Source organism: Scyliorhinus canicula, chromosome 20 (genome assembly GCF_902713615.1).
Source record: "Scyliorhinus canicula chromosome 20, sScyCan1.1, whole genome shotgun sequence".
Taxonomy (NCBI): Eukaryota; Metazoa; Chordata; class Chondrichthyes; order Carcharhiniformes; family Scyliorhinidae; genus Scyliorhinus; species Scyliorhinus canicula.
The window spans coordinates 48,122,763-48,140,901 of NC_052165.1; the positions used below are offsets into that span (position 1 = coordinate 48,122,763).

Below are 18,139 nucleotides of genomic sequence, written 5' to 3' on the forward strand. Positions count from 1 at the left end.
CTCTCACTCCAGCAATCTCCTTAGCCGCATCCCGCTTACGGAGCTGATGAGCCAGCATCCTACTCGCCTTTTCACCATGTTCGTACACTGCCCCTTGTGCCTTCCTCCACTGTGCCTCCGCCTTTCTAGTGGTCAGCAAATCAAATTTAGCCTGCAGGCTGCGCCTCTCCCCCAACAGTCCCTCCTCTGGTGCCTCTGCATACCTCCTGTCCACCTCCAGCATCCTTCCCACCAGTCTATCCCTCTCACTCCTCTCGCTCCTCTCCCTGTGTGCCCGGATGGATATCAGCTCCCCACGAATTACTGCCTTCTGGGCTTCCCAGACCATCCCCACCTGAACCTCCCCCGTATCATTCACCTCAAGGTACCCCTCAATACTTGCCCGGACCCTCCTACACACCTCCTCCGCCAACAACCCCACATCCAACCACCACAACGGACGTTGGTCTCGCACCTCTCCCATCTCCAACTCTATCCAATGCGGAGCGTGGTCGGAGATTGCAATGGCCGAATACTCGGCCCCCTCCACTCTCGGAATCAGTCCCCTACTCACCACGAAGAAATCTATCCGAGAGTAGACCCGATGTACATGGGAGAAGAAAGAGTACTCGCGTGCCCTCGGCCTTACAAACCTCCATGGATCCACCCCACCCATCTGGTCCATAAACCCTCTCAGTACCTTGGCCGCCGCCGGCCTCCTACCCGTCCTAGAGCTGGACCGATCCAGTGAAGGATCCAACACCGTATTAAAGTCCCCCACCTATGATCAGACCTCCCGCCTCCAGATCCGGGATCCGTCCCAACAAAAGCCTCATAAAGCCCGCATCGTCCCAATTTGGGCATACACACTAGCCAGTACCACCTTCTCTCCTTGTAGCCTGCCCCTAACCATCACATACCTACCCCCCTTATCCGCCACCACCTCCGATGCCTCAAACAACACATTTTTCCCCACCAGAATCGCCACTCCCCGGTTCCTCACATCCAACCCCGAGTGGAAAACCTGCCCCACCCATCCCTTCCTCAGGCGGACCTGGTCCGCCACCCTCAGGTGGGTCTCCTGAAGCATTGCCACATCCGCCTTTAGCCCCTTCAGGTGAGCCAGTACCCTCGACCGCTTCACCGGCCCATTCAACCCTCTCACATTCCAGGTGACCAACCGGATCAGAGGGCGTCCCGCCCCCCTCCCCCGTCGGCTAGCCATAGCCCGTTGACTGCCCGCCCCAGGCCAGCACCCCCTGCTCGACCCCGTCCCCAGAGCGACAACCCCTCACCTCTGTCCCCCCAGCCCCCACCAGCTCCTTCTTGACCCTACCAGCAGCAACCCGGTATTCCCCTTTCCCCCCCTCCCTTCCCCCCCAGGCTAGGAACCCTCCCAGCCGCGAACCATCCTCCATTGTACTTCCGTGGGTCAGCTAACTTCTGCTGACCCCGGAAACTCCCGCCAATAGCCCGACCCCTCCCGAAGTGGGATCATCCCCCAATCTATCCCCCCTCCTGGCACCGCTCCAGCGCGGGGAAGAACCAGTTAAGGCCCCGCCTCCCCCGTCACCATCTCCGCCCCCCAGCCCCGCAGCACGGGAAACCAGAGGAAAGCCCGCGCTTTTGCACTGCCCCACCACACCCTTCTGACGCAGCTCCCAAATATCAGCCCCCCTCCATACCCCCACTCCGACATAGAATACAACATACCCCCCCGACCCTTCCCTCAAGATACACAGCCCAGACAATGTCCCACAGCACAAAAACAAAAACATAGCAGAACAACCCTAGGGCAGCACGGTAGCATGGTGGTTAGCATCAATGCTTCACAGCTCCAGGGTCCCAGGTTCGATTCCCGGCTGGGTCACTGTCTGTGCGGAGTCTGCACGTCCTCCCCGTGTGTGCGTGGGTTTCCTCCGGGTGCTCCGGTTTCCTCCCACAGACCAAAGATGTGCGGGGTTAGGTGGATTGGCCATGCTAAATTGCCCGTAGTGTGCTAAAAAAAAGCAAGGTTAAGGGGTTGGGTTGTTGGGTTACGGGTAGAGGGTGGATACGTGGGTTTGAGTAGGGTGATCATGGCTCGGCACAACATTGAGGGCCGAAGGGCCTGTTCTGTGCTGTACTGTTCTATGTTCTAACCCGTCCGTAAATAACCATATCAAAATTGCAAAAGTACTAAAACAAGAAGAAAACAACAGAAGAAAAAGAGAACACAGCAACAGCAGAATCCAGCACTAATATCTTACAGCCGACCTCGCAACCCCCAACCCCTAGTTCAAGTCCAGTTTCTCCGTCCGCACGAAGGCCCACGCCTCCTCCGGGGAATCAAAATAATAATGCCGGTCCGAATAAGTTACCCACAGGCGCGCGGGCGGCAACATTCCGAACTTTATCTTTTTTCTATAAAGCACGTCTTTCGTCCGATTAAATCCGGACCGCCGCTTAGCCACCTCCGCACTCCAGTCCTGGTAGATCCGCACTACCCCATCCTCCCAATTGCTGCTCTTCACCTTCTTGGCCCAGCGCAGCACGCACTCCCGATCACTGAACCGGTGGAACCTCACCAGCACCGCACGCGGGGGTTCATCTTCCTTGGGCCTCCTGGCCAGCACCCTGTGCGCTCCCTCCAGCTCCAAGGGCAGATGGAGAGATCCGGCCCCCACTAGCGAATTCAGCATTACAGCCACATAGGCTGTCAGGTCCGATCCCTCCAGCCCCTCTGCAAGGCCCAAGATCCGCAGGTTTTTCCGCCTCATGCGGTGATCCAGCTCCTCAAAGCGTTCCTGCCACTTCTTGTGGAGTGCTTCGTGCCCCTCCACCTTACTCACGAGGACCACGGCCTCCTCCTCTCGTTCAATGGCCTGCGTCTGCAACTTCTTGATGGCAGCACCCTGGGTGGACTGAATCTCTGACAGCCTTCTGTTTGTTTCCTGCAGAGAGCTCAGTACTTCATCCTTGAATTCTTTAAAGCAGCGCAGGAGATCAGTTTGTTGTTTCTGGGCCCAGAGTCTCCACTCCCCTGGAGCTTTGTCGGTGGCCATCTTGGATCCCTTACCCCGTTTTTTCTGAGGAGCTGCTGCTGTTTTTTCCCCCTTTCCACTCCGAGTTCGAGTCATGGACTGCAGGTAAAGTCGTTCAGCACACCTTCCCCTACCGGGAGACGTCGAAAAATTTCCGTTTTGGGCTCTCAGAAGAGCCGAAAAATCTCTTTAAAACGGGAGCTCCCAGATGTGTGGCTTACTGATCCATCACAGCCACTGGAAGTGCAAGAATGTTCATCTTAACAGTCTGGACTCTGCCCGCCAGGGACAGCGGAAGGTTATTTGACTTATGTAAGTCGGACCACATCCTACTCACCAAATGTGAATAGTTTAACCTATGAATTACAGGCCAATCATGGGCCACTCAGATACCGGAAGCTACCGCTGGAAAGACGAAAAGGCAATACCCCAGATCGGTTTCCCTCCCCAGGGAATTAACCAGAAAATAGTCACTCTTCTCCAGGTTCAATTTATACTCTGAAAAGGAGCCAAAGCTCCGCAGTAGCTTTGTTATTTTGTCTATAGAGGAGCCTGAATCCCTAATGGACAAGCGATGGTCATCAGCATATAAAAACACCCTGTGGACCCCACATCTCTTCCTCCCCCACCCCCCCCCCCATTCACCCGAAGACCACAGTGCTGTGGCCAAAGATGCAAACAGGAGCGATGACAATGGGAACCCCTGCCTCATATCCCTACTCAATAGGAAGTGCACATAAATTTGTCGCATTACTGGGTGCACTGACCCTAGGGGCTCTATACAGTAGCCAAACCCATGGAGTGAACCACTGCCCAAATCCAAATCTCCGAGCACTTCGAAAAGGTACTCCCACTCCACCTTGTTGAATGCTTTCTCAGCACCACAGATCTAATCACCTCTGGCTCAGGGGCTGGAGAGGGGGATGAGTTCAGCACACGCCATATGGCGCCGATAACTGCCACTCCTTAACAAAGCTAATTTGAAGGTGTACCTGCGAAGAAGACCCGAGGAGTTTGAGTGAAGGGAAGCATCCAGCAGAGGGCAGCAGAGCAGAGCTACTGATCAGCTGTTCTGGGGAAATTTGCATACGTGCAGTGCGGTCAGCCTAATTTGAAGGTGGTTTGTGGAGGGGCTGTTGTCAAGTGACAGTTAAACCCGAAACACTTCATCAGTGTTTCCCACCCTACCTCCTCCTCTAACCAAAAAAAAAACCACGGTTGTTGGGAAGCGGGAGCAGGGGCTTGTCGTGAAGGTGAGTGAGTGCCTTTAAATTTGCTTACCTTTCAGTGGGAGCAGGGTTTGAGGGAATATCAGGTAAGCTCTTCCTTTCTTTTATTTTTCTTGTTTTTTTAAAATCTAGAGGTGATGTCAGGGAAGGCAATACAATGCTCCTCCTGCAGAATGTTTGAGGTGAGGGACGCCGACAGTGTCCCTGCTGATTTCATCTGTGGGAAGTGCACCCAACTCCAGCTCCTCAAAAACCATGTTAAGGACCTGGAGCTTGAGCTGGATGAACTTCGGATTGTTCGGGAGGCAGAGGGGGTCAGAGATAGGAGCTTCAGGGAAGTAGTTACACCAAAGACTGGAGATAGATGGGTAACTGTAAGAGGGACTGGGAAGAAGCAGTCAGTGCAGGGACCCCCTGCGGTCGTTCCCCTGAGTAACAAGTATACCGTTTTGGATACTTGTGGGCGGGACGACTTACCAGGGGTAAGCCATAGGGTAGGGCCTCTAGCACGGAGTCTGTCCCTGTTGCTCAGAAGGGAAGGGGGGAGAGGAGCAGAGCATTAGTAATTGGGGACTCAATAGTCAGGGGCACAGATAGGAGATTTTGTGGGAGCGAGAGAGACTCACGTTTGGTATGTTGCCTCCCAGGTGCAAGGGTACGTGATGTCTCGGATCGTGTTTTCCGGGTCCTTAAGGGGGAGGGGGAGCAGCCCCAAGTCGTAGTCCACATTGGCACTAACGACATAGGTAGGAAAGGGGACAAGGATGTCAGGCAGGCCTTTAGGGAGCTAGGATGGAAGCTCAGAGCGAGAACAAACAGAGTTGTTATCTCTGGGTTGTTGCCTGTGCCACGTGATAGTGAGATGAGGAATAGGGAGAGAGAGCAATTAAACACGTGGCTACAGGGATGGTGCAGGCGGGAGGGATTCAGAATCTGGATAACTGGGGCTCTTTCTGGGGAAGGTGGGACCTCTATAGACAGGATGGTCTACATCTGAACCTGAGGGGCACCAATATCCTGGGGGGGAGATTTGTTAGTGCTCTTTGGGGGGGTTTAAACTAATTCAGCAGGGGCATGGGAACCTGGATTGTAGTTTTGGGGTATGGGAGATTGAGAGTATAGAGGTCAGGAGCACAGATTTGACTTCGCAGGAGGGTGCCAGTGTTCAGGTAGGTGGTTTGAAGTGTGTCCACTTCAATGCCAGGAGTATACGAAATAAGGTAGGGGAACTGGCAGCATGGGTTGGTACCTGGGACTTCGATGTTGTGGCCATTTCAGAGACATGGATAAAGCAGGGACAGGAATGGTTTTGCAGGTTCCGGGGTTTAAGTGTTTTAGTAAGCTCAGAGAAGGGGGCAAAAGAGGGGGAGGTGTGGCGCTGCTAGTCAAGGACAGTATTACAGTGGTGGAAAGGATGCTAGATGGAGACTCTTCTTCCGAGGTAGTATGGGCTGAGGTTAGAAACAGGAAAGGAGAGGTCACCCTGTTGGGAGTTTTCTATAGGCCACCTAATAGTTCTAGGGATGTAGAGGAAAGGATGGCGAAGATGATTCTGGAAAAGAGCGAAAGTAACAGGGTAGTTGTTATGGGAGACTTTAACTTTCCAAATATTGACTGGAAAAGATTTAGTTCGAGTACATTAGATGGGTCGTTCTTTGTACAATGTGTGCAGGAGGGTTTCCTGACACAATATGTTGACAGGCCAACAAGAGGGGAGGCCACATTGGATTTGGTTTTGGGTAATGAACCAGGCCAGGTGTTAGATCTGGAGGTAGGTGAGCACTTTGGAAATAGTGACCACAATTCGGTGACCTTTACGTTAGTGATGGAAAGGGATAAGTATACCCCGCAGGGCAAGAGTTATAGCTGGGGGAAGGGCAATTATGATGCCATTAGACATGACTTAGGATGTGTAGGTTGGAGAAGTAGGCTGCAAGGGTTGGGCACACTGGATATGTGGAGCTTGTTCAAGGAACAGCTATTGCGTGTTCTTGATGAGTACGTACCAGTCAGGCATGGAGGAAGGGGTAGAGCGAGGGAACCGTGGTTTACCAAAGAAGTGGAATCTCTTGTTAAGAGGAAGAAGGAGGCCTATGTGAAGATGAGGCGTGAAGTTTCAGTTGGGGCGCTTGATAGTTACAAGGAAGCGAGGAAGGATCTAAAGAGAGAGCTAAGACGAGCAAGGAGGGGACATGAGAAGTCTTTGGCAGGTAGGATCAAGGAAAATCCAAAAGCTTTCTATAGGTATGTCAGGAATAAAAGAATGACTAGGGTAAGAGTAGGGCCAGTCAAGGACAGAGGTGGGAAGTTGTGTGTGGAGGCTGAGGAGATAAGCGAGATACTAAATGAATACTTTTCGTCAGTATTCACTCAGGAAAAAGATAATGTTGTGGAGGAGAATGCTGAGACCCAGGCTATTAGAATAGATGGCATTGAGGTGCGTAGGGAAGAAGTGTTGGCAATTCTGGACAAGGTGAAAATAGATAAGTCCCCGGGGCCTGATGGGATTTATCCTAGGATTCTCTGGGAAGCCAGGGAAGAGATTGCTGAGCCTTTGGCTTTGATTTTTATGTCATCATTGGCTACAGGAATAGTGCCAGAGGACTGGAGGGTAGCAAATGTGGTCCCTTTGTTCAAGAAGGGGAGTAGAGATAACCCCGGTAACTATAGGCCGGTGAGCCTCACGTCTGTTGTGGGTAAAGTCTTGGAGAGGATTATAAGAGATACGATTTATAATCATCTAGATAGGAATAATATGATTAGGGATAGTCAGCATGGTTTTGTGAAGGGTAAGTCATGCCTCACAAACCTTATCGAGTTCTTTGAGAAGGTGACTGAACAGGTAGACGAGGGTAGAGCAGTTGATGTGGTGTATATGGATTTCAGTAAAGCGTTTGATAAGGTTCCCCACGGTCGGCTATTGCAGAAAATACGGAGGCTGGGGATTGAGGGTGATTTAGAGATGTGGATCAGAAATTGGCTAGTTGAAAGAAGACAGAGGGTGGTGGTTGATGGCAAATGTTCAGAATGGAGTTCAGTTACGAGTGGCGTACCACAAGGATCTGTTCTGGGGCCGTTGCTGTTTGTCATTTTTATAAATGACCTAGAGGAGGGTACAGAAGGTTGGGTGAGTAAATTTGCAGACGACACTAAAGTCGGTGGAGTTGTAGACAGTGTGGAAGGATGTTGCAGGTTACAGAGGGACATAGATAAGCTGCAGAGCTGGGCTGAGAGGTGGCAAATGGAGTTTAATATAGAGAAGTGTGAGGTGATCCACTTTGGAAAGAAAAACAGGAATGCGGTATATTTGGCTAATGGTAAAATTCTTGGCTGTGTGGATGAGCAGAGGGATCTCGGTGTCCATGTACATAGATCCCTGAAAGTTTCCACCCAGGTTGATAGGGTTGTGAAGAAGGCCTATGGTGTGTTGGCCTTTATTGGTAGAGGGATTGAGTTCCGGAGCCATGAGGTCATGTTGCAGCTGTACAAAACTCTGGTACGGCCGCATTTGGAGTATTGCGTACAGTTCTGGTCGCCTCATTATAGGAAGGACGTGGAAGCTTTGGAACGGGTGCAGAGGAGATTTACCAGGATGTTGCTTGGTATGGAGGGAAAATCTTATGAGGAAAGGCTGATGGACTTGAGGTTGTTCTCGTTAGAGAGAAGAAGGTTAAGAGGTGACTTAATAGAGGCATACAAAATGATCAGAGGGTTAGATAGGGTGGACAGTGAGAGCCTTCTCCCGCGGATGGAGGTGGCTAGCACGAGGGGACATAGCCTTAAATTGAGGGGTAATAGATATAGGACAGACGTCAGAGGTAGGTTTTTTACGCAAAGAGTGGTGAGGCCGTGGAATGCCCTACCTGCAACAGTAGTGAACTCGCCAACATTGAGGGCATTTAAAAGTTTATTGGATAAGCATATGGATGATAATGGCATAGTGTAGGTTAGATGGCCTTTAGTTTTTGACTTCCCATGTCTGTGCAACATCGTGGACCGAAGGGCCTGTACTGCGCTGTATCGTTCTATGTTCTATGTTTCTAAAGCCTATTTGGTCCTCTGCAATCACTTGTGGCTCATGGGCTTCCATCCGCAGCGCCAGCACCTTGGCCAGTAGCTTGGCATCTACGTTCAAAAGAGAGATAGGCCTATATGTTCCACATTCCATGGGGTTATTATCCTTTTTCAAGATAGAGATCGAGGCCTGTGAAAGCGCGTCGGGCAATGAACACCGAGCCGAAGATTCATTGAAGATATCTACCATCAATGGCACCAAGTGGCTTGCAAACTTCATATAAAATTTGATGAGAAACCCATTCAGACCAGGGACCTTACCTGTTTGCATCAGCCCAATGCCCTTCAGTACAATATATGCCATCTCCAAACCTTTCAAACTCTGCCTCTGATACATAGGATCTCTCACTTTTCCCACTGGCTGGATTCGGAACTTGAGTTGCTTTCACTGGAAGCTTTATTCCATCCAAAGTCCCCAGATATGCTGAACACAAGTTACATGAACCCTCTTGCCCTCGGATCTTTGATAGTGTAGCTTTCCGCAGTTCTTTTTCCACCGACCAACCAACAGAACTCTAGTTTGCTGTGTGGTCACCTCTGGTACAAACACTCGGCTCTTCAGCATGTCAGAGGTGGTTACACCCCACACCCCTTTTAGGTTTCAGTTCCTTTTCGCTTGCTTGCAAATTGCTTTAATTAGAGTTCCTGGAGATCTCTTACTGCAAAACAGAAAACTGACAACCTTGTTCCGAACTCTGCTTGCTTTTCCTGAACACACCCAGAATTCTGCGTCGAATGTTCTGCTGTGGCATAAAAGGCTGAAAAACAATACCAACCCCCTCCCCCATTAGCTTATATTTGCCTTTTGTGGTTACTGAACTCTCACCACCATAGCAATGTCGAACCACCAGGCCACGACTCAGAAATGGCCTCAGCTAAAAAAATCCAATTATCTCAGTGTCACCTTCTTCGTGATGCTCCCACTTTGTCTTCCAATTTTTTTCCTTCCATTTTATACATTTTATTTTCTCATGGCTTTATTCTGTACTGTCCCCATATCTATTTTTGCTTCTTGAAAAAAAACAAGAAAAAAACAATAACCTGCTGTAATCTTTTTATTTTATCGATTGAGTCCTCCGTCTTCAATGGACTTGTATGATCTAGCAATTTCATCAAAATTTGTTCAATCTGTGTAGTCGCAACCTTTAATTGAAATTTAAAAATGTTGTCACCATAGTCTGTGCTGTACTGTTCTATCTATCTATCTATCTATCTAGTCCCTAATTATCAGTCGTAAGCTGTTCTTCATATTTTCTCAAATTCTATTCCTGCATGTTGAAGACTAAAAGTACGATATTAAATGGGCATTAATGTCAGTGTGTTATAAATTAATAACCTGAGTTTATGTACTTCACAGTTTAAAGTTGTGTATGATTTTTTTCATTCTAGGGTCATTGGCAAACATGGCAGTGCAGTATTTAAAATGCTGTTTCTATTTGCTCTTGACAAATGAGTGGTTTGCCCTGACAATTCAGAGGACATTGAGATAAGCATTTGGCTGGAACTTGAAACATGTAGGCCACATTACTTAGGTATGAGTGGCATATTTTTTTACAGCACTCCGACAGCTTCCGTGGTCATTTTTCCTTTTCCCTACTCATAAGTTCAAGGCTTGTCTAATGTGTTTTGCCACAATGGGATTAGATCTCACAATTTAAAGGTTGCTAGTCCATTTTCGAGACGATGTATACCTCAGAACTGCAGTGTACGTTGCTTACTAATTTAATATCTTCATCGTATGATTTAATTTTTGTGAATCCTGCAATATTTTTTAAAAAAGCAATCTCTCCTTTTTTGACAGTAGTGTTGATTTTTAATAAATGTTTTTTATTGGGTGTTTGAACAATAGTATTGATTTGTGCAAAATGTAATGACCGATATTGGGTTCAATTTTTTTATTAAATGCTATGAAAAAAATACTCATGAAGTTGCTTTGCTGAAATCCGTAATCTTTGCTGCGGACGTGGTCAGAATGCAAATCTTCCCTTAATCGTAGTTAGGGTGAGAGACATGTGGGATGGCCTTTTTTTATTTCCCCCATGGGATGTTGGCATCACCGCTAGGCCTGCATTTATTGCCCATACCTAATTGCCCTCACGAAGCTGGTGATGAGCCACCTTCTTGAATTGCTGCAGCTCGTGGTGTAGGAAGGGAGACCCAGGATTTTGACCCAGCAATAGCGAACGACAGCGATATAGTTCCGAGTCTGGATGCTGCACGGCTTGGAGGGAAACTTGGGTGGTGGCTGTGATGTTTCAATGTGTCTGCTGTCCTTGTCCTTCACAGTGGTTGAGGTCGCAGGATTGTAAGGTGCTGTCAATGGAGCCTTGGTGAGGTGCTGCAGTGCATCTTGTCAGTGGCATACACTGCTGCATTCTGTCAGTGGTTGGAGGAAATGGATCTTCAGAGTGGTGGATGGGATGTCATTAAAGTGAGCAGCTTTGTCCTGGATGGTGTCAAACGTCTTGAGTATTGTTGGTGTTGCACTCATCCAGGCAAGTGGAGATTATTCCATCAAATCCCTGACTTGTGCAAAGTAGATGGTGGACAGAGTTTGGGGAGCCAGTGTGAGTTACTGTCGCTGATCTGTTCTTGTAGCCACAGTATTAATTTGATGCTGTCCATTTGGTGTAGGTACATCCACAGTGTTGATAGGAAGGGAGTTCCAGGGTTTGGAATGGCAATATTGTTTCAGAATGGCTCCTGATTTGGAGGGAAACGTTGGATGGTGTTTTTGTGAATCTGCAGTGTTTTTTTGGGTGGCATAGGTCACCAGTTTAGAAAGTGCTTTGATGGAGAGGAGCAAATAGAAATTAGTATCAAGAAAATTCAAAGTTGTTGTCAGGAAACCTGAGGGTGGAACGGTAGCACAGTGGTTAGCACTGTGGTGTCACAGAGCCAGGGTCCCATGTTTGATTCCCGGCTTGGGCCACTGTCTGTGCGGTGTTGACACGTTCCCTCCGTGTCTGCATGGGTTTCCTCCGGGTGCTCCGGTTTCCTCCCAAAAGTCCCGAGCGCGTGCTGTTAAGTGAATGAGACATTCTGAATTCTCCCTCAGTGTACCCGAACAGACGCCTGAGTGTGACGACTAGGGGATTTTCACAGTAATTTAATTCTAGTGTTAATGTAAGCCTACTTGTGACAATAATAAAGATTATTATTAGGTATATGGCAGTAAATCTACCAGAAGCGAGTTAAGAATTAAAAAAAAAATATTGTGGTCAGTAAACATATTTGTATGGAAATCAGTGATATGGAAAGGACTTTGTTTGCTTTGCTATCTCTTGCTTTCTGAATGTTCAATCAGCAGTCAACCTGTTTATCTTTAGAATGGATGATTTGTGCTTAGTTAGTGAAGGTAGTAAAATGAAAAATGGATCAGTTTTGGAAGGTATTGTTTATGTATTTCTGGGGTTAACCCAAAATCAGACTCAGAATCTTGCAAAATAAGAGGGAAGTGTTCCAAGTTTACTCTAAAAATAATTACCTGTGTATTAAATAACCCCTGACTAATTTTTTGTAGAATGCCAACAATACTTTTTGTACGTAACACTTTTGCATTTTGTTTGCAATTCCTGCTTCTATTTCTAAGTAACAACAGTTGAAAATGTTGCCTTGTGTGTGCATTCGTTTAACAGTTCTGTTTACTACATTTTTTTTTCTAACCTTGTGCCACACTTGGCTTGCATTACAAATACCCTTGACTGAGCAAAGAATATATTTGCATGGCACTTCGGTATCTGAATTCATTCAGGCAAATGTTTTGAATCAGAAATATGTTAGCAAGAGACAAAATATTTTTAGGACAATTAAGTTTTCTTCGTGCTGAGAAAGCTTTTTTAAAAATCTGGGGTTGGCGGCACAGTGGTTAGCACTGCTGCTTCACTGCACGAAGGACCCAGGTTCAATTCTGGTCTTGGAAGATTGTGTGGAGTTTGTACCTTCTCCCTGTGTCTGCATTGGTTTCCTCCCGGTGTTCTGGTTTCCTCCCACAAGTTAGGTGAATTGGCCATGCTAAAATGCCCCATCGTGTCCAGGGGTGTGCAGGTTCGGTGGGGGTACAGGGTGTGGGTCATGGAAGGGTGCTCTTTCAGAGGGTCGGTGCAGAGTCGATGGGCCAAATGGCAGCCTCCTGCACAAGAGATTGTGATTCTATGGTTGGAGCACAATGTGATATTGTGAGAATATGGGTCTTGGGAACAGGAGTAGGCTATTCAGCCCTTTGAGTCTTTGCCATTAACTGAGATCATGGCTGATCTGATTGTGGTCACAATTCCACTTCACTGTCTTCCTCCATGTTCCTCAACTTTGTTGTCTATCAAAAATCCACCTCATAGTCCCTAGTAGCCCGACGAAGGATCTTGCTGCAGTGGAAGGATGCGAGGCCCCCAAGTGCGGAGACCTGGATCAGTGACATGGCGGGATTTATAAAATTGGAATGGGTCAAATTTGCCCTGAGAGGATCAATACAAGGGTTCTATAAATGATGGCAGCCTTTTCTGGACTTCCTGGCTCAAAGATAGGTATCTTGGTCAATAGCAGCAGCAACCCGGGGGGGTTCCTTATTGTAGTTTCTATTATGTAACTTAATGTTGTGTTAATTTGCGTTGTTGTTAATATGCTGTGTTGTTCATGGAGGTGGGGCGAATGTTTATGATTGCTAATATTATTGTTATTTTTGGTATTTTATTATGGTTCGTTGTTGTATAAACTCAAAACTTTTCAATATAAATTTTTTTAAAAATCCACCTCATTTTGGGTTGAATCTTCGCAAACGATGGCCGTTTATTTATTGTTTCTCTTTTGTACATATATGGGGGAGGGGGGGTTGTTCTTTTTGTTCTTTGAATTTTCTGTTACTGTTTTCTTTTTTGTGAAAATGTGAAAAATTGAATAAAAATTATCCAAAAAAAAACCCACCTCACTCTGCCTTGAATAAATTCAATAATCCAGCCGTCACTCCTTTCTGGGGACTTGTCAACCTCACTCCTCATTGCCATCTTAAAAACCGTATAGGCATTTTATTTATGATGACATATATCGTGAAACGGTAGCAGAAACGTTTCTACTGATGTACAACAGATGTAAACAATCATGTGTCTTTGAAAATTACTTCTTTATATTCATGAAAAAGGAATAAAAAATGATTGGCCTGAGATGGTCACAGATTGAAAACAAATATTTGGCACAGCAAAAAGGCTATGGTTGATGGGGAGAGATTTGGGGAGAACAACTATCAAAATTGAACAAATATTTGATGTAACATGAATGTTTATTTCAGAATTCAGGTTTAACCATCTATCATGGTGAGATTCAAACTTGGAGCCCCAGAGTATTGCTTAAGGTTTGTGGTTTACCAATTGAGTAACCTATACTTCGAGGAGTTCAGACTAAGTGAATCACAATAGAAGTGTGCTTTGGTTTCCATTTAAACATTTGACTAGGAATTGCCTCTTATAATTTGTGCTAAATGCTGTTTGGTCGATTGAGTGAAGAAAACAAATGACAAAATAAATCTGGTAAGACTGACAAGTTAATGGTATGATATTATATTGTCAAGATGCACAGGTGAAGGGCATTCTGAATTGAGTGCTGAGTTCTTTGGATCTGGAGGTTGTTGGTAGGGAGCAGAGATATATGATGCTGTATTCTGTAAATAAACCTATTATCAAGAAATGTATCTAGTTTCATACTCCAACTGGCTTTGGATCGATTTGACATGACAATTCGAAGAACACTGCAGTTTACTCATTTAAATTATTTGAGGGCTATGAGAAATTTTGGTGCCCTGCATGAGCATGATTTTTAGCTATTTTCTAGTCTATAAATTGGCTGGGAGGATGTCAGAAAGATTCTGTTTTATTGCTGATGAATCCACATTATGAAGTATAATAATCTTTATTGTCACAAATAGGCTTACATTAACACTGTAATGAAGTTACTGTGAAAAGCCCCTAGTCGCCACATTCTGGCACCTGTTCGGGTACACGGAGGGAGAATTCAGAATGTCCAAATTACCTACCAGCACATCTTGTGGGAGGAAACCGGAGCACCCGGAGGAACCTCACGCAGACACGGGGAGAACGTGCAGACTCCACACAGGCAGTGACCCACGTTGGGAATTGAACCTGGGACCCTGGAGCTGTGACACAGCAGTGCTACCGATGTGCTATCGTGCTGCCCACGGAAGTGCTGGAAATGCACAACAATTCTGTCGCCTGAAAAGAGATAAGATAGTTTAACATTTCAGCAGGAACATTGGACACATGTCCAAGAAAAGAGATTGCTTATTTTACAGTTCCCAGTGCAAAGAACAAAGAGAACAAAGAAAATTACAGCACAGGACAGGCCCTTCGGCCCTCCCAGCCTGTGCCAATCCAGATCCTTTATCTAAACCTGTCTCCTATTTTCCAAGGTCTACTTCCCTCTGTTCCCGCCCGTTCATAAAAGTAGTTTATATCTTTAGCTTAAATCCACCTCTTCTTTGCAGGACAGGCCCAGTATATATATTCAGCATTTGTCTTCATTTGATTTCCAACATTTGCCATTTTTATCTCCTTTAATTGTCCTTCCAGTCCCTTTAATTGACCCCAGTGACTTGTAGAGTCTCCACAGAAAATGTGAATTTGTTGTCAGTTATCTGCCTTGACTGACATATCTACATTCATGGTAAGAAGCTATAAATGTATCTATAAATGTTAAGTGACAGCAATTGTCTTTCTGGCAATATCATGGCTAGTTTTATTTTGGTGACAGCTTATTTTCTGTTAATAGGTGTTCCAGGCCACAGGTTGGGAAAACACCATCAGGATGAAGCAAGAGGACCACTGTGCAATATGGAAACTGTTGGAGCAGAAGGAGAAAACGAAAAAGCTCTGGTAACTATTTATTTTTAGATATTGAACTGAAGTTTAGGTTAGAATTAAGTGCCTTCCAAGGATCTTTCAATCATAGTGCAAATACAGAATACAACATTTGTATTGTGTTCGCAAATTTATTTTAAATAAATATTTTTAATCTCATTTTCACATTTTCTTTAGAATTTATACCCCACCAACAAACAGTAAACTGTAACGAATACAATGTCAATACCCTTATCAACAACAACGATCCCATTCTCCCACCACCCCACACAACGGCCCACCTGACAATATAGCATCAAATAAAACAAACCCTTCCAAGGCGGGGGGGAGAAAAGGAATCAGGAGTCGCCTATGGTCACCATTGACATATACAGTCCACCACCACCCCCCAATATTCAATGCCATTCAATTCCCGAAAGAGTACCGTGAATTACACCCATGAATTGTAGACACCCCCACCCCCCTCCACTTCCTCTTGTAAACTCCTCCTCCCAATCTCGGTTCCTTCCCCCAACTTTTCACCCCCACCACAACCACCACCTCACTGTTCGCAAATATGAAGTAACTTTTTCATTTAAGTTTTTGGGAAGGTAGTGGAGCAGTGATATTGTCACTAAACTAGAGACCCAGAGCAGGATCTGGGGACCAAGGTTCAAATGCCTCCATGGCACCTGGTGAAATTTGAATTCAATAAAACATCTGGAATTTGAAGTGTAATGGGCGACCATGAACCGAAGTTGATTGTCATAGAAACGAATGAACGAAACCTATCATCCTTACTTGGCTGTTCAGCAAATGGCCTCAGCTGCCCTTTCAAGCAGAGTGCAGGTAGTGATGTTCAGTATGGATGGCTACTGCTGTCCGTAATCCGTAAAAATGAATTAAAAGAAAAAAAGTTAATTCTGTTTGCCATATGGTAAAATTCAAGTCCGCTTGACTGGAGAGAGAATGAGAAAGGAACGACCTGGTTGAGGGCGATAAAGGAGTGGCTTGGGAAAGGGCACTGGAAGAGCAGCCTGCAACTACAGGCCAGTTAGTGTAACATTAGCAGTGAATAAATTTACCAGAAAGGTTTCAGGAATGGGGTGCGTGGCACGGTGTTTTGTCACAAGGCTAGGTTGGATAGGCTGGCGTTATTCTCCTTGGAGCAAAGGAGATTAAGGGGAGATTTCCTAGGACAACAGGATTATGGCAGGATTAGATAAGGCCGACAAAGAAAACACTTCAGCTGATGGCACAAGACCCAAGGGGACACTGACGTAAGGTTTGGGGCAATAGATGCAAGGCAATGTGAGGTAGAACTTTTTGAGTGCTGATGACCTAGAATTTTTTGCCCACAAGGGTGGTGAAAGCAGAGATAATCAATGATTTCAAAAAGTAATTGGGCGCATGAGCAAAAGTACACTTGCAGGGCTGCGGGGACAGGGCAGAGGCGTGCAACTGACTGGACTGCTCTTCAGAGAGCCAACAGGGTGAGTATATTTGGGAATTAAACTGAGTCGTCTTGCCCTGCTGCTGGAGTATAGGGTATAAAGGAGAGAGCGGATTGGTAGGTAGAGAGTAAGTTGTTTTTCCCACTTCAAAGCATCATTAAAGAAAGTTAAGAGTTTTAGCTTTATAAAAAGTAACTTGAATAATTTTCAACATGGCACAAATTTAACGTAAAAGTCTTTTCCACTGAAAGTGTGACTGGGAGTCCCTTGAGCCGCATGGCCTGCAGCATGTGTGATTTCTTGAAGTCTGGATGACTACGTGTGCAGGAAGTGCCACTGGTTTGACTACCTTGAGAACTGGATTTTGGAGCTTGAATGTCAGCTGGAAGCATAGCCAAAGGGGCACCGCGATGCTGAGAGGTTAGTGGATGGCACATTTATAAATGTGGTCACCCCGCAGCTGAAAGAAGTCGACTCAGAGAGGGAATGGGTGAACACCAGTCAGAGGAAGTGGGGCAGGCAGGAGGTCGGGAAAGTCCCAGAGTGTATTTCGCTCTGACCGTTTTTCTGTGTTGGAAAACGGTGAGAGTGATGGTCCCTCTGGGGAGTGCAGCCAGAGCCAAGTTAACGGCACTGTGGGTGGCTCAGCTGCACACATGGGAGGAGAAAGAGTGGAAGAGCAATAGTGATAAGAGACTCTGTAGTGAGGGGTGCAGACTGGTGTTTCTCCAGCTGCAGATGTAACACTAGGGTGGTGTGTTGCCCCCCCCCTGGTGCCAGGGTCAAGGATGTGACTGTACGGCTGCAGGGTATTCTGAAGGGGGAGGGTGAACAGTCAGGTCCTTGCAATAAGGTTTGCTGGTGCTGTTGGGTGGGGCAGAGGGGAGCGTGGTTTAAACTTAGGAGGCATGACTTCAACTTGGTGTATACACCTGGAAAGGAGCTTATCATCGCTGATGCATTGTCCCGTTCCGTCAACGCACCCAGTGAGCCACTGGAGATTAATTGAAATTAAATGAAAATCGCTTATTATCACGAGTAGGCTTCAATGAAGTTACTGTGAAAAGCCCCTAGTCGCCACATTTGGGTGCCTGTTCGGGGAGGCTGGTACGGGAATTGAACCGTACTGCTGGCCTGCCTTGGTCTGCTTTAAAAGCCAACGATTTAGCCCAGTGTGCTAAACCAGCCCTGGTCCATCGCCTGATCATCCAGCACATCAAATCGCAGGTGCAACTGTGTGCAAGCACTCTCCCGGCGTCAGATGAGAAGATCGTTCTCATCCGAGATGAGACAGCCAAAGACCCTGTTGCAGCAAGTTAGCCACAACCTCACCAATGGCTGGCAGAAAGGGCAATGCCCACAATTCTACAATGTTACGGACGACCTTACGGTGATGGATGGCATCCTCCTCAAGCTGGACAGGATTGTCATTCTGCTCAGTCTCCAGAGCTTGGTGCTGCGCCAGATTCATGAGGGACACCTGGGCATGGAGAAGTGCAGAAGCAGAGCCCGGCAAGCTGTCTACTGGCCTGGCATTA

The 18,139-nt window shown here is 46.7% G+C and overlaps 1 protein-coding gene across 2 annotated transcripts in view; it reads left to right on the forward strand.

The window, feature by feature from the left end:
* The window catches only part of osbpl8 (oxysterol binding protein-like 8), a 350,856-nt gene that overhangs the window by 64,085 nt on the left and 268,632 nt on the right, over window positions 1-18,139 (forward strand). For both annotated transcript variants that reach the window (XM_038780245.1, XM_038780246.1), the window contains exon 3: window positions 15,080-15,183. In XM_038780245.1, the coding sequence (XP_038636173.1) occupies window positions 15,080-15,183 (104 nt within the window). The remainder of the gene's footprint in view (window positions 1-15,079; window positions 15,184-18,139) is intronic.